We start from the raw sequence: 18328 nt of genomic DNA on the forward strand, positions 1-18328 counted from the left end.
ACAAAATGTGGTGAAATTTATCCAAATGACTAACTTAGCTCAATGGTTCAGTGATTTAATTCTCGTTTAAGAATCCCAAGTTCATTTCATATTAGGAGTAAGAATGATTTTAATGTTTTTATTCCCATTGGTGGTGACATGTGTCACTACCTAATTGGATTAATAAAATTAATTAAAAAATACTGACGAATAAAATAAATGTGATGTGGTAATTAAAAAATAAAAAATTAACATGTCATGCCACATAAGCATTGTGGTTAATGCTTTTAAAAAAATTAACATTTAGATACTAAAACGAAACAAAAGTGATAATTTAGGTACAAAATGTGTAAGTTACCCATTTAATATTTACTTAATAAGAACAATTTAACTAGTACTGTATTTTGATGTGTCACTTTAGTAATATATTGCAGTGTGCGATTTACGACTCTAGAATTTTCCTCAAATTTAATATAATCTAAAATATAGACAAAGTTTTCTTAAATTCATATTTGTAAATGGCCAACCTAATCTTATTTTCGAGTCGTCCATATTGATTTTTTAAAAATATTTATTTTATTTTCAATTTAATGATTAATGATTTCATAAATTTTTATTAAATTTTCATGCATGAAAAACTTAATATATATTTTATGTTTATGTTATAATATTAAATATTACCATATATTTAATATTTTGATATAAATTATAAAATAAAATAATAAATTTTATTAAAAATTTAGAAGGAGGGTTAGTTACAAATCTTAAATAGTAGAGCTCAAACTCAACCTATATATTTTAAATGAACTTAATTTTTTATTCAAATTCTCCTAAATTTCACATAGATAACTTATCTTAAACAGGTCTACGTATAACCGTTAACAACAATATCGTTTTGTATAGAGCATAGAGCTACAAATATGTGTTTTATTATTCTAGATCCACCTGCAACAAACAATAAACTTTCTAAGTGGTAAAATCAATCATTCCCAAGTTAAATTAATTTTATTAATACAATTCTCCCTTTTAGTGGTATGTTTTTCTCTGCCTTTTGGTAGCTTATGATTTTTTGCCACTATTTACGGTTTTTTATCATTGTTTTTGTTTATCTTTTTTCTCAGAGTTGGATTTCACAGTGCTACGACTGATCAAGATGACACTTATTTGTTATCATGATGATCTTCTCTGCTTTGGACCCTCGGATTGATATAGATACACATTTTGAGTTCGTAGATACTTTTCTCATGTCGCTTGACTTTGATTTGCAATTATCGGTGATCTTTTAATAGTTTCATCCCTTTTTGTGGTTTATTTACCAATGCAGTCAGATTTGTTTGTATCTTTATTTTATTTAAGATTATTGGTTAGGTTTTTTAATCTTTTAATTCTTTGGCCATTATGTTATCTAGGTGTCTAGTTTTTTTTTCAATGATAATATGAAAATGTCATCATTATATTTAAGGTTTACGGTTATACTTGTAAATATTCATTGTAATTTTAGATATTTTTTATTTTTAATAAAACTAACGAATTTTTATAAAAAAAATTTGACATCATAATATGACATAAATAAACTTATCATAATTCCTCATGTCAACTCCTACTTATTTTTGTCCAACACTCCAACTTAATATCTATTCTTTTTTTTTTGTTAGAAAGATCGATAACCTTTGCAAATGTTTCTTAAATTACCCTGGCTGTTAAACAAATATCAATCAATAAGACAGCCACATCAGCATCATTTTGATCTGGCCAAATCCGTCTAATTTTAATGAAAGGGAAAAATAATATGTCCAATCTCTCAAGTTTTATTTTTGTTTAATTTAGTCCCTAAAAATTTTATTTAATATTAAATTAACTCCTGTTTGTTTATATTTTTTATAATTTAATTCAATATTTGTTAATATTGAAGATATTATTTTATTTAAATTTTAATGTTAAATAAAACACTAAAACTATTATAATAACTTTTAATCTTAAATAAAATTTAAATAAAAATATTTGAAAAATTTGTGAACCATTAAAATTACTGTACATGAGCCAAACTTGGTAAGAGTTCTTGCTGCGTAGGTTTGATTTTGCATGAGGGTACTTTCACAGTCGGAAGTGGCAGTGGCTGCTAGAACTCGTGTGTCACCTGTATTGGGGCGTTCCGCGCGGGGGGGGGGGGGGGGGGGGGGCTCCGTGGCAGCGGCGACCCAAATCATGTTAGGTAGGAATAAGAATAGGGTTGTTGATGATTGTAAACAAGTGTTGAATGATGGTGGAGCGATATCCTCAGTGCATGCAGTAACCACTATGGATCCTGGACAGAAGTCATCTTGAACCTATATTTTGATATAATAAATAAGGGTAAAATGTTTTTTGGACTTAATTGAATTTGTTCAAACATTGAAAAATAAATTCAAGATTTTAAGATTTTAAAATGTGAAATTAGGCAATTTTGGGATTAGTTTCAAAACCCCTTAGGTGGTGTAGACACCCATTTTCGTCCGAGACTTCAAAGGTCTTATTTAGTATATATAATAATTTCAAATATATATAGTTTTTTAAGATACAATATAGTTTTTGAAAATACATTTTTGAAAACATAATATATAGTTTTAAAAAAACGGTTTTTGAAAACATATATAATATAGTTTTTGAAAACATATTTTTGAAAACGTATAATATATAGTTGTTAAAACGGTTTTTTGAAAACATATATAATATAGTTTTTGAAAACATATACATATAGTTTTTAAAAAATGATTTTTTGAAATCGAATATAATATATAATCTTTGAAAATATATTATGTTGTTTTTGAAATATATTATATATTATATAACTTTAATACATATATTTTATATTTCTTTTTCTTTTTATATATTTATTTTTTTTATTTTTATTTATTTATTTATTTTCATTTTGGTTTAGGTCCAAGTCCAATAAAGAGTCCAAAGGTCCATTTGGGTCCCAAATGAGGCCTAACCGGGTAATACCAGACTGACCCAGTAGTAAACCCGGAGGCCCAACCGAGCAAGCAAGCCCAACATATTAGGGTTTCGTGTTTAACCAAGGGCGACGCACTACCAGGCGCGTGAGGACCATGCACCAACGCCAAATCGAAGCCAAACAACAAAATCAGAGTAAATCGCAGAGCTTATCAACGGGGAAAACGTCCCCTATTTTTCCAGCAATGACATGCCGAGAAGATCGGCCATGACCGCATACAAATAAATCCCAACAAAATCGGGATTTTAACAACCAGATTCAGGGGATTTCCTCCCTTTTCCGAGTGCTATAAAAGCCTCCGGTGAGGCATCAACAACAACGGGGGGTAATCAAGCCAACAAAGCAAACAAGGCAAGCAAAGCATTCGAAATAACAAAAAACAAAAAATATATATCAAGTATTCGGCATCAGAATCAAACGGAGGGAAGCATGATGGGGAAAGCGAAAGACCATCGGAAAAGCGAAGAATCTCGTCGAAAAGGTAAGAACTCGAACATTTCTTTGTAGATCTACATCGATTTGGTATCTTGTTGAGCAATTGGGCTACAGAATGGTGTTTAGGAGGACGAGAGGAGTATTTTGGGGAAGTTTGGTTTTTTTCGGATTGCTGGAGCATCGATTGGCGGCGGTAGGGCTCCACCAGAGGTCGGCCGGCCATAGGCTGGTTAGGAAGTAGGGAGAGAGTTTAGAGAGAAGGGATAGGGTCTTGATTTTGAGAAATGAGTGAAAATGAATGATATTTTGGTTTTAAGGGCTATTTATAGGGAGGGCCATTGTACAATTATGAAATAGTTAAATTATTTTTGCAGTCTTTGAAGGTTTGATGCGTAGTTCATTTTGGTCACCTATTGTAAATTTACCCTTGAATTTTGAATGAATTCAATCTAGTCCCGTTTATATTTCTTATATTTTGCAAATTGGCCTCCTAACTTTCATTTTTTTCCTTTACAACTTGCAATTAACATCAATTCGATCCTTAACTTTTAATTCTTTCCAATTTAAACCTTTTTAATTTGAATTTTATATTTTATTCCTTTTATTTACTTATTTTTTTATTTACTTTATTTCGATCTTAATACAAACTCTTTGTTTTTTATTTTATTTTTTTAACTTTATTTTTTATCTTTTTAGGACAATTTTAATTGATCAAAAGGTAAGTAATTCGTATCAGATTTCAAATTTTAATTTAACTTTTAATTTCCGTAATTAAGACAAGCGAGATATTAAATTGGTACCGAAAGGGTAGTACAAGGGTGCTAATCCTTCCCTGACTGTAATTGATTCTCGAATACAATTCAATTCTGGTAAAAATACAAATCCGGTAAAATGGTAAATTAAGGTATATGATCAACCTAATTTTAAATGATCGGTGGCGGCTCCATAACATCAAATTTAAGTCGAAACCCGATTTCGGGCCCACCCGAAGGACGGTTACGACAGCTTGGCGGCTCTGCTGGGGACAGGTAAGTGAGTCAGGCTAAAATTAATTTTCGGTTGTCTTCTTAAGCGAAAATTGTAAGTTTAAATTTTAATTTAACTTTTCGATCATTATTATTTACCTTTGATTATTATTTTTCAAATAAATAGTCGTACTAATGTTTTCTAATGATTTCATCTTTTCAAAAATTCATCTCAGGCTCTATACCCGAGCTCCAAACCCTTTCGTAAATAGAGGTGAAAGTGACGCCTTTGTGGGAATTTATTCTCCATATAGGCCTAGCAAGTAACCTTCGGGATTCATATACTTTATGTCTTCGTGTGAATTTATTCTCCGTACAGACATAAGGGAATGTGTCTTATTGAGTTTAACTCAGTCCACATAAGCTTGTAATGGGCTTAGGACTGAGGGACTGACAGGCCCACGGGGCACTAGTAAGGAGAACTCGGGTACCTTTTTTTAGAACCTAAACTGGGAGATTATAAGGAATTAGAGCCCACCACAAAACTCTATTTCAAAAACCTAGGATGCTTGAGTTATTTCCTATTTTATTTTATGTTCAAAGCATGCGAACAAGAAAAATATACGGTTAAGACTTGCTCAAAAATTAACATGCGAGATATAAATCATGTACGGGTAAGAATAAAAGCATGTGGGGTAGATATCATGTGGGGTAGGAATTTTTACTTTCATTACTATTTTGATTATTATTTTTTTATCTTACTAATTGGTTTCCCTTTTATTTTTTGTTTTCTTTTATTTTATCATTTGCATCATTTAATAGAGGTGATTGATACACAAAAAAGTGTTTATTAAACACAAATAGTTTGGATTAATGGACAAAGGGGTTGTAATGCAAGAGGTGAAAAATTAAGAGGTTTGGCTATAGTCAGAGAAGACTCAAAAGGAAATGGGGGACAGTCTGCAAGGTAATTATGTGTCAGATCTGGTTGGTTATGCTTCTGTCAGCCTTAAACAAAATGATGTCCAAGAACTGCGGAGCATTTTGGACAGCTGGAAAAGCGACCAGAAACAAAAATTCTGCTAGCGGTATAGTGATATTACGCTTCTACTCTATGTTAAGATAGATGAACCCCTAATTTGAGCCTTAGTTCAATTTTGGAATTCAGGGTATAACTGTTTTATATTCAATCAAGAGGACATGGTACCCTCAATCGAAGAGTATACTACTTCACTACATTGTGACGGAATCAGAATGGACTGGGTCTACACCAAGCACATCAAAAGTTAGCCTTTCAAGAATGGGTTGACAAAGGTTGCAGAGGTAGATGAGAAGTGGGTAACTGACCGGATTCAACACAAGGGTAAAGGAAAGGGAATTGCTTGGAACCATATCAAGCAACTAATGAAGAATCATCCAGATGAATGGAAGGTGATAGACATTTTCATATTAGGTCTCTAAGGTTTGGTTGTCTTCCCAAAAATCTCGGGATACATCGAGGCGACTGTGGTGGAACTGTTCGAACAACTATCGAAGCGATTGAACCCTACACTAACAATATTAGCTGAAACTTTTTGTTCACTCAACCATTGCAGAAAGACTAGGGGATGAAGATTTATAGGGTGCGCACAACTTCTTTAGTTCTGGATCCATAGTCACTTTTGGAAGACTTACGAGATTTGTTACCGTTGATTCAGCACCATTTACACTCCTTTGGAGGATTTCCTTACATTGAAATGGAAATAAGGCATCCCAAAAGAAAATTGGGTAAAGGTATTCACACACCTTCAAGATAAGTACATTACCTAGAGAGCCCCTTGGTTAACACATAGTGACATCTTTTATCGATGTGGAGACTGAGAAATCATAACGTTACTTGGATTATGGAGAGGAGTCAGATATTCTCCACTTTTGGTACTTCAGCAATATGGGGCACGATAATTTGTCTCAACCGCACATGGAATATTTGGATCATAATTCGCATACCATGAGAACAACTACAAGAAGAAGGTCAAAGATGTAGCTGAGTCATGGAAGAAGATATTTCGTATGGATGTCATGGTTGCTAAAGACATGCTTACTCCAGATTATTTGGAATGACGGAAGTTAATGAAGAATGACACCATTCCCATACCAGATCATGAAGATACTCAGACCACAAAAGAGCATCTTAAACCAGTTCCCTCTGAATTAGAGATAGCAAAGAAACAATTCGAAGCTGAAAAAGAGGAGCCGAAACAAAGGCTAAGGATCGAGCAGACATGCTAGAAAAAGAACATAAAAAAGTCTACTTTGAGTTGGAAGATTTGAGAAAGGGGTATCAGGAACAAGTTCATAATAATTCCAGTCTGAAAAGATCTTTCGAATACTGGAAATGTGAAGCCAACAGCTTGAAAAGGAAGTTTGAAGAACAAGATGAAAGAGAAACACTGAAAAAACAATTAAAGACTTCCCAGAGATGTTTATTAGAAAGCCAACACCAGAACAAACGATTAAGGACCAAGGTTACTGATATGGAAAGACAACAAGAACAAGATGGCAAAACGATAGCTGAGTTGGAAGCCATTGTTAACAAATTCAAGAAGCATGCAAGTGAGCTTCAGATAGTTCCTTTTGATGGAGGACTTCAACAACATTTTCATTGGGAACTGGCTCAGCAAAGGGTGAAAGCTAGAAATATGGTTATTCGAGGCTTCTTAGATCAAGTACAAAAAATGGAACATCACTTGCATAATTTGGCGAGAGAAGCTGGAGTGGTTCGATAAGGTATTCAGCCAGTGACAGATGAAGCAAGAAGACTTGTCAACCTATTAGAAGCCATTCAGGGTCTAGAAGACTTACTCAGAGTATACCTTTGAGTTGTTTTGATCTCTTAAAAAAATAACACTTTTGTCCCAATAAAGACTATTTATAAAAACGGACACGTTTTTGGATCAGTGCCTCGAAACTTCATGCATCATGCATTCTTTCATATTTCGTATTATTTTTCTTTTTCTTTTCATTACATTCACATTAACTAATAGAAGATGTCTCATAAAAAAGGGGAACAAATACTGGACACACCTCTTCAAGCATTTGACACACCTCATCCTTACGATACACGTTCAAAGAAAAGGAAAATGGAAGCTAAGATCACTCAACTTGAAGAAAACATGCTGAGGTTACAAAGGGAGCTTGAAGAAAAAATAAGTTAGAATAATCAAAACACTTTGGAATCAATCACTAAAAGCCAAGAGTCTTTGGTTGATCAAATCATTGCAAGGTTGTCTGGACTAAATCAAATGAATGTTCCTGGGGTAGGGGCATATGAGGGGATGGTTGTACCACCTACTCCTCAGTTGGTTATTTCACTTGGAATCTTACTAGGACATCAGGGGATTCATATGCCGCAAATGCACAGGCCATTGTAACCAACCCTCAAAATAATTCGTATTATTACCATACGCCATAGTTTGATAAGGAAGTCAAAGCAAAGATGGTAGAAATGACCATTAAGCAAGGAAAGACAAAAAGAGGTAGACCGAGTAGAAAACCTCCCATGAAGAAGAGAGAATGAGAGATCAACAACATCAACGCTTTCAAAACCAATAAAAGCGTTACAATCTCTAAATCAAAACCAACTGCAACTGTACCATCAGGTACTTCTAGACATGATTCAAAGGAACAAAGGAGAGAAAGAGGAAATGAGCATTTTGATCATATTCCCATGATATATAAGGAGCTTTATCAACAACTTTTTGACACACATGTGGTGTCACCATATCCAGAGAAACCTCTAAATCCCCCATACCCAGGCAGTATGACGAAAATGCACACTGTTAATATCATGGTGGTGTTTTCATACCCCAATTTATGGGACAAATTATAAATTTCTGAAACTTATAGTTACTTTTAGAAGTTGTAGAAAATTCAGGGACCTGTCCCTAAATTTTACCATTTTATATCGGTAGAGGAAAAATATATATGTTAAAGTTTGGTTTCTGGTTTCAAACTAGAAACAAAGCACAACCCTAAATTCCTCTAAATTATCTTCCCATCGACCCCTCTTTGTCACCCCGATTCTCTACCTTCTGGCTATTGTTCGGCTCATCGCCACCACCACTTGTCGATCGACGACTAAAACCCAAGTGTTATTGCGTCATGAAATATCGCCGTTCGTCATAATTTTGGCTCTAAAGTGGGTGATAAAATCTTCCCTCAATGCTTTTATTTTTTTCTATTCCATTTGATCTGGCCACCCGTTCATCACATCACCTGCACCATCAGACTCATCGTCATCGTACGCTCAAAACTCGACCGAAATTGTTTGCCGTTGTTACTCCGTCATCGTCATCCGTCATGTTTCGTTGAAAAATAACACTTACACAAGACTCCCGGGGTGTCGATCTACAAATCTGAAAAAATTTCACATCGAACCGACGACTAGAGCCGCCGCACGCGCCTCTCCCTACGCGTGGGAGTCATTTGCCAGCCAGGGAGCATGTTGACCGGCTGAACCGGTCTGAACTGGTTGGATCAAGCCGATTTGATAAATCACATTCTAAATAACTGATAAATGTCTGAATACAATATGATCCTGATAAATCATGTTTTGAATAACTGATGATTCCGTCAGCTAATGAACTCTTCCAACAATGATTCTAACTTCCGGCATTCTATTAGTATATTAAAGATTCGTGTTTCTCTTCCCGATAAGAATATACAGTATCTGCGAATAATATCTAGAACTTTTAGTGTGTTCCCTTATAACATGGATGTTTTCTCTGATTTATGTTCTGATTTATGCCCTGATTTCTGATATCTCTAATTATCAAATGAAAATGTTTTATTTAAGGTACTCTAGGATCTGGTATAAAACTTTGGCAGGTTCAGACACTGCGGGTAATTCCTTTTGTAGGTTATGCACCGACTGGTAATTCCTATCTCTGGCAGGTTTAGTCGCTATTGGTAATTCCTTTTACAGGTTCAGCACCGACTAATAATTCCTTATGGACCTAAGGCAACCCTTGGGTAGGCTCTGAAGCCCCAAGAATCTTTCTTGGGTAGGCTCTCAGGCCTAAGGTGCTCCTTAGGTTATGTAATTCTGGGGAACTGCATATGACGTTCGGTTGGAGGGTTTTACTATGGTTTTTGAAAAATACGTTTTATATTACTACTGTTTCAAAAAGAACTGTATCATTTCACTGGTTTTGCTAGAACACACTAGATAACATATTCTGATCTCCTGAACTCAGTCATCCAAAATATTTCCTTATGAACGGAAAGCTTAATGTCTGTTACTACCTGAGATATCACTGGGACCTCATTTCAACCTAAAAATCTATAGATGTCTGAACTAATAAGGAAATATATGCTTATATGTTATCTGATTGTTCTTCAGCATTATATGGTAGTTCTGTATTACTGAGCTTCCCGAAGTTCACTCTGATACTCACCTTTTCAGGTTAAAAAATCATACCAGTGCATCTATCAACATCAGTAAGGGAGTTCTTCCGGCGTTGCTTACAGAGTATGGTACATGTGATTAGGGGGCATGCGTGTTGTATTTTGTTATATATACGAGTCTGAAAATCTGAATTATTTCGGATTACTGATAAATTTTACTTTTGTATTTATAAATCATTTTATGAGTTTACATGTTTTAAAAAAGTTTTAAATTTTTTGAGATTTTTAAGGTGTGTCGCTCCGATGGCCCTAATGTGACACCTCAGATCAGATCGAGTTACCCACATCGTTTTGAGGGGGTTATAGGTGTTCTGGGGCATGCTATTGAAAACTGCCTCGCCTTTAAAAGTATTATCCAAAGAATACGCAACATGAACTGGATTCATTTCAACAATTAAGAATCACCCAATGTTGCACAGAACACTCTGTCTAATCATCAAGAGAATGACGAAAATGCAATCACAAAGGGGAAGGGTAAAACTAGAGTTTCTGAAGTGAATTCACCTCTTGCTTGGGTATGGAGGTAAATGATAAATGCGGGGTTTCTTGCACCGCATCCTAACACATCAGATTGTAAATGTGGCAGTCAGTTTTGTTATCACAATGAGGAGGGACATGATGTATAAGAATGTTTCGAATTTAGAGCCTTAATCCAGCTAATGGTGGACAGAAAAGACATGGAGTTTTACGATGAAAGCAAGGACACTCCCGAAGCGAATGTTTGTGCAACTGGAGATGCATCTGAAAAGTGAATCAAGGAACATGGCATCTTAGGACGAGACAAAAGGAGATCATCACTATTACCATAGAGTTGTGTTGTCTGTGAAATAATGTCCTGTTTGAATTTATCTTTTATATGCTTGAACCTTTTTTTTTAAATGACATTTCTTTGGGTAATAAAGAATTGTTTGAAATTTAGCGAATATCAAGTATAATGAAATGTACATTTGAGAAATAAGGTTATAACCTTTTGACATATGTCGATATCAAATTCCTTTTAAAAAATCAAGATCCATATCTTTTACCCAAAAAAAGAAAAAATGTTTTCTCAAGCATACAAGTATTGAAGTAAACAAGATGGGGCATCTCTGATGCATGACATTACAAGACCAGTTAGTTTGTATGTCTGTTAAGGACGTTCCATGATGATTTTCAAATTTGGCTTAGATTAGTTACTTAGGAATTTAGCTCTAACGATGAAATTTTTTGATTTCCACTAACACTCAGACTATAACAGATTCTTATTGACAAACTTAGGAAATCTCAAAATCAAAGAATTAATGCGATATTAATGAACTATAATTTTAACAATGCTGGGGGTACTCCGCTAAAAGTAGTAGGTTGTTAATCTTCAGAGGTAATGTCTGAAGCAACTATGGTGGTAATGTATGAGCTTTATTAAGTGAGTTTCGTCTGAGTTTGTCAAGTCGAAGACTTTCTGACACTTGAATCCTTTAGTTAAGGGTATTCTGCTAAAGTAATGGGTAATGTTAAGTTCCCTAACTTTATGAATACGAGTACATTCAGATCATGACACTAGTCTCTATGTGTTGAGATAAATCTCCCAGCAAAATCTAAAGCGAGGACATCAGGTTTAATAGAAAGGCGATGAGGCCTGAAATAAATGGGGATTTGAAATTAAATTTTGATGAAAGGTGGACTAAGGGAGTCATTAAACATTTATTATAGTTGATTACACAAAAACACTCAAGGTTTTTGTTTTTAGATTGATATTTCGGCGTTATCTCTGCTTAAGGAGTCTACGAAACATGAACAAATGGAAGATTCATGAGAACTAAAATAGAAATGCTCTCTAAAGCGCCTTAGAGTGAAATGCATATGTTGCGCTATTTTATTCATATCCTATTTGAAAAGCATGAAAATAAAAGCCAAATCACATTGACTTCTCATATCTCCCATGGATTTTAACACTAGTCAAATGGCTATAACTTTTGAAAACTTGTTTGATTCGTTTATTTGATATTTAGTGAACTAATACTTTGCTTCGATTGCTCTGACATCATTTTTATACCAAAGCTTTTAAAAAAGGGAGATATTTCTCAGACAAGACATTGTTTCTCGAAAAATTGGTCGAAGGACCTGAAACGACATGGGGCATCTCCAGGTTTCCAATCTCTTCTCTGTCCACCACTCGTGGCTCATGATGTGGTTCATATCAAAACAGAGCTTGACGTTGTGAAGAAAAAGGTAGTGTTACAATACATGGCCAGACGTGATATGATAACTTCCTAAAAATGCTACTTTTAAGGCATTTTCCACATAAATTAATATTTGTTTAAAAGCTCATTTTAGGTTCATATAGTTGCATTTGTGGTGGTATTGCTATTTTATCGTTTAAGGATATTGTATGAGAGAAAGATACAATTATTTATGGTGTACAGGAAATAGCAAACAGAAGGTTGCACTGGGAAGTAATACCATGACATTACACGCTACTGAAGTAGATTGAAATGTCTTGGCATTTCTAGCAAAGAAACAGACAAAAAGATATTTCTATAAAAGGACAGCTGGCACATAATGTGAATGATTGCTGTAATTACCTACTTGGGACAACTGCCACCTGGAAGGATAAGACTCATGCCTAAAGGGTGACTCTAGGGGTATGAGGGGTATTTTGAGCGTAACAACCTCATCATTACCCTTAGATATTTTTATTATATATTACACCTCACATGAAAGAGAAAAGAATAAGGAATTTTGAGCAACATTTTCTTACCTTTTTACCGAATACTTTTCTTCTTCCTTGAGTGGTGTTCCTCCATTGATAAGCTCCAAGGAATGGCGAGCTATACGTCCGAGTGGAGCTAGTGAGCTAAGGCGAGTCTTGGTGGTTGAGGAAAGCTCCGGTGGCATGCGTCGAAGGCTTCTTCTCCCTTCCCTTTGTTGTTATTTTTCATTTATTATTGGGTTGTTTAGAACGAATATATTTCATGGCTTGTTTCATGGATGATCAGAACCCCACCATTGATTAGAGATAACGGGAGCATTTTTAGCAAACCCTATCGAGTAAGTGAAGTTTAGATAGATTAAATCTACCTGAGAGATAAGTTTTAGCATCCTTAAATCAATCCCTACCATTTATTCTAGTGGAAGCTTGTTGTGTGTGGATTATCAACTTATCGTTTATTTGATGTTTTTACTGTTTTTCATTGCCTTGACATTTTAACCATTTTCAATATTAACAATTTGTTTTCCACTACATTTTCATTTGCTACCTCATCAGAATATAAATCCATATCCACCCACTTCTACTTTCCATTGCCGTGACATTTTATATTAGTACATATCAACACTAACTATACTTAGATAGAGTAGTGCTTTGCTTTGGTTAAACTTTTGTAATTTCAACCAATCCATGTGGAGACGATGCTCACTCATCACTTTATTACTTGAGAGATTGTGTATACTTGCACATTAGTTGCTTATAATTTTATAGTACTCACAACACGCAATAATGTTTTGGCACTGTTTCCGGGGATTGGCAGCGTGAAGTTAATTAGTTTTGTTAGAGCATTTTTTTTTGCACTTTTATTTGTGTATAGTTTACTTGATATTTTTGTTTTATTATTTTTAAGGTTTATTTAGTTTATGCCTAGAAGACATTCTGAAGAACCATTGGAACTAATAGAACCTGAGATTGAAAGATTCTTTAGACAAAGGAGACATAATCAACATGCTCGAGGAAATATGTAAAAAAATTGGAAATGAGGGTATTGGTGAAGATGACAGAATTCCAAATATCGACGCATTATAAAATGATGAACCTACTGATAGGCGTCGTGTTATTCGAAATCATTTAAATCCGATGCTAGATGATTTGAATCCTAGAATTGTGGAACTCGAAATTCAAGATGCATAGTTTGAGCTTAAACCAGTTTGGGGGCATGCCAACTGAAGATGTTAGGCAATATATTCGAAATTTTCTAGAAGTTTGTGATTCTTTCCGCCAAGAAGGAATGCATGAGGATGTTATGAAATTAAAGATGTTTCTGTATTCATTACATGACCGAGCAAGGGCTTGATTGAGTGGTGTTCCATCCGGTTTGATGAAATCATGGGCTGATATTTGAAAGAGTTTCTTATTGTGGTATAACCCACCGAACATGAATACCCAACTAAGGAATGACATAGCTTTCTTTCGCCAGGGCGATGACGAATCCATGTATGAGTGTTGGGATCGTTACAAGAGTTTGCTTCAAAAGTGTTCAAATCATGGTTTTCACGATTGGAATCCAGTAGTTATGTTTTATAATGGAGTCAATGCACCCACGAGGATGATGCTGGATGCCTCGGCAAATGGGACACTGCTGGATAAATCACTTACTGAGGCGTTTGCTATTTTGGACAGAATTACTAATAATGACTATAAATTTCCTTCCACAAGGCTTGGGAGTGGGAGGAAAGCACCTGGAATATTTGAGTTAGATACCAAGGATTCAGTGTCTGCTCAACTCTCAACTATCACTAATATGCTAAAAAATTTACAACGTTCCACTGAAGTGAAGAAAGTGAAAGCAACTAGCTTGGCATGTCTTTTATACCAAGGCAATCATCACGAGAGTGAATGCCCGACCAACCATGAGTCAATCAACTTTGTAGGTAATTTCAATCGAGGTAATAATAATACTTACTCTAACACTTATAATGCTGGATGACATCAGCATCCCAATTTCTCTTGGGGAAATCAAGGATCCCACAATACTAGTCAACCCACTCGGCAGTAGAATCACAATGAGCCTCAAGGTTACCAAAATGTTAATCCATGGCATAATACCAACAAAGGAGCTTCATATTCAACGAGCATTAGTTCATTAGAATCTATAATTCAAGAATTCATATATACTATGAAGACAATGCTAAAAGACCATTATACTTCAATTAAGAATCAATGAGTTTTACTTCATAGTCAAGGTGCCTTATTTTAAAGCCATAACTCATCTTTGAGAGCTTTAGAAGGTTAAGTTGGTCAAATTGCTATGGTATTGCAAGAATGTCAGCAAGGACGTTTGCCAAGTGACACTGAAGTCACTAAAATGCATGGAAAAGAGCATTATAATATGTTAACTCTAAGGAGTGGAACACAAATTAACCAACAAGTCAATGTTAGTAGGACACAACATGATGACTCTACTACCACTACTGAAATGGGTGAAACTAAATTGCATGATGATATCATTTTTGAGAAGGACAAGGAGGAGGGTTCTGATGCCAAGGCAAAAATAATTCCTATTCTTGCAGTTAAGGAAGCTAGACGTCTACCACCCTTCCCGCAAAGATTGAAGAAACACAATGATGAAGTTTAGTTCAAGAAGTTTGTGGACATTCTTGATCAGCTCCATATTAGCGTACCTCTCTTGGAAGCTATTGAACAGATGTCGACTTATGCCAAATTTCTCAAGGAAATTTGCACCAAGAAGTGGAAAGTAGAGACTTATGAGACATTTAACACGGTAACATAATTTTGTTCTTCATTGAGTAAGTTACCGCCAAAGCAAAATTATCCGGGAAGCTTCATTATTCCCTATTTCATTAGAGCTAATTTCGTTGGAAAGACACTATGTGATTTGGGTTCAAGTGTAAACTTAATGCCGAAATTTATATTCTTGAAGCTTGGCATAGGAGATGCAAGACCTACATCGATTATTTTAACACTTGCTAACAAATCCTATGTTAAACTTGAAGGAAGAGTCAATGATGTCATAGTAAGGGTGGATAAGTTTGTGTTTCTAGTCTACTTCTTAATTTTGGATTACGAAGTTCATGCCAAGGCACCTATCATTCTGGGAAGACCTTTCCTAGCCACTGGTCGTATTTTGATAGACTGTGAAAAAGGTAAACTCACCATGAGAGTGGCTGATCAGTGTGTGACTGTCCATGTGTATCGAACCCTCAAGTATGTCGATGAAACTAAAGAATGCCAAGACATTTATGAATTGAACTCAATAATTGAAGACTTTGCCAGGGCATCTTAAATATGTTTACTTGGGTAGCGATAACACTTTACCATTGATTATTTTTTCTAACTTTACTACTAACCAAGAGAAAAGTTTGTTAAGTGTTTTGATGCAGCATAAGAAAGCGATTAGTTGGACTATGGCTGACTTGAAAGGAATTAGTCCCACAATTTGCATGCACAAGATTCTGCTTGAAGATTGCCATGGAAATTCAATAGAACCACAAAGAAGACTCAACCTTGTTATGAAGAAAGTGATAATGAAATAAATTCTTAAATGGCTTGATGTTGGAGTGATTTACCCTATATCAAATAGCTCATGGGTGAGCCCTGTATAATGTGTTCCGAAGAAAGGAGGCACGACTGTGGTTACTAATGAGGATAATGAACTATTACCCACTCGCACTGTTACTTGATGGAAGGAACCATTTTCCTCTACCTTTCATTGACCAAATGTTGGATCGATTGGCAAGCAAAGCATTCTATTGCTTTTTGGATGGGTACTCAGGGTACAATCAAATTGTCATCGCACCAGAGGACGATGAAAAGATTACATTTACTTGTCCTTATGGCACTTTTGCCTTTAAGAGGATGCCTTTTGGACTCTGTAATGCCCCGACAACATTTCAACGTTATATGCAAGATATATTTTCAGACATGGTTGAGGATTTTATGGAGATTTTCATGGATAATTTTTCTGTTTCTGGGGACGATTTTGAACAATGCCTCGGTAATTTGGTAAAATTTCTCAAAAGATGTGAGGAGGTTGATTTGGTCTTGAATTGGGAAAATGTCACTTCATGGTGACTGAAGGCATTGTGTTAGGCCACAAAATATCTCACAAGGACATTGAGGTCGATAAAGCAAAAATTAAAGTAATTAAAAAATTGCCACCACCAACTTCAGTCAAGGGTATTAGGAGTTTTCTTGGACATGTTGGATTTTATCAAAGATTTCTAAGCCCTTGTGCACATTGCTTCAACAAAACCAACCCTTTGTGTTTGAAGAGTTATGCCTTGACACATTTACTAAGCTGAAACAACGATTGATCTCGGCACCTATTGCAGTTCCTCCTGATTGGACATCACCATTTGAGTTATGTGTGATGCAAGTGATTATGCCGTAGGAGCTGTTTTAGGGCAACACCAAGGTAAACGTTTTCATGTTATATATTACTCTAGCCGCATATTGAATGAAGCACAATTGAACTACACTACTACTGAGAAAGAATTACTAGTCGTGGTATTTGCTTTTGATAAATTTAGACCATACCTAATAGGTACTAAATTTATTGTTCACACTGATCATTCGACTATAAAATACTTAGTGAACAAAAAGGTTACAAAGCCTAGACTTATTAGGTGGATCTTACTTTTGCAACAATTCGACTTAGAGGTGGTAGATAGAAAAGGTACTGAAAACCAAGTTCTTGATCATTTATCTAGGCTAGAGAATAATTCTGAATGACATGGCACTGTAGATATTCAAGAGGAATTTCCTGATGATAAAATTTTATATGCCATTGCAATACAATGGTATGCTGACCTTGTTAATTTTCTTGTTAGTGGAATATTGCCTTTTGATTTTGACAGCCAGGGTAAAAATAAGTTCAAGCATGATGCAAGGTATTATTTTTAGGATGAGCCATATTTGTTTAAGCATTGTGCTTATCAACTCATTAGACGATGTGTACCTGAAGAAAAACAACGCGATATTCTATACCATTTTCATTCAGCCCCAAGTGGAGGCCATTTTGGAGGAGCAAAGACTGCTGCTAAGGTCCTACAATCAGGCTTTTATTGGCCAACTTTGTTTAGAGATGCTCAGGCATTTTACAAATCTTATGATCGACGCCAACACACTGGAAACATATCACAAAATGAAGGAACCATTCCCATCTTTTGGAGGAAATCTATATATTTTTCTTGTTGTGGATTGTGTATCAAAGTGGGTAGAAGCAATAGCAACATCAAGGAATGACTCTAAAACTATACTCAAGTTTTTACACAAGCATATTTTCACTCGGTTTGGAGTACCTAGAGCTATCATTAGTGATGAAGGAACCCATTTCGATAACAAGTTGATTGCTAAGGCATTAAGGAGATATGGAGTTAGACATAAGATTGCCACGACATATCATCCGTAGAAAAATAGCCAAACAGAGATATCCAATCGTGAGATCAAGCAGATTTTAGAAAAAGTGGTGAACCCAAGACAGAAGGATTGGTCGCCAAAGTTAGATAAAGCAATTTGGGCATATATAACAACGTTCAAAACTCCTTTAGGAATGTCACCATTCAAGCTGGTGTATAGAAAGGCTTGTCAACATAAGGTGTACTGGGCCATTAAGCAATTGAATTTTGATGCTCAACTAGTTGGGGATCAGAGATTACTAGAGCTTAATGAAATATAAGAGTTTAGAGCATAAGTATATGAAAATGTTCGAATATACAAGGAGAAAACCAAGAGTGGCATGACCAAAAGCTGATGCCATGACATTTTCATATTGGTCAACAAGTATTGCTTTATAATTCC

The 18328-nt window shown here is 35.2% G+C and overlaps 1 protein-coding gene across 1 annotated transcript in view; it reads right to left on the reverse strand.

Moving 5' to 3' along the window:
• LOC120214602 overlaps nt 1–12693 on the reverse strand; it is a 37244-nt gene extending 24551 nt beyond the window's left edge. The window contains exon 1 of the mRNA XM_039212454.1: nt 12557–12693. Within this exon, the coding sequence (XP_039068385.1) occupies nt 12557–12693 (137 nt within the window). The remainder of the gene's footprint in view (nt 1–12556) is intronic.
• Nucleotides 12694–18328: the final 5635 nt, after the last annotated feature.

This window comes from Hibiscus syriacus, unplaced genomic scaffold (genome assembly GCF_006381635.1).
Source record: "Hibiscus syriacus cultivar Baekdansim isolate YM2019G1 unplaced genomic scaffold, ASM638163v2 tig00110076_pilon, whole genome shotgun sequence".
NCBI lineage: Eukaryota > Viridiplantae > Streptophyta > Magnoliopsida > Malvales > Malvaceae > Hibiscus > Hibiscus syriacus.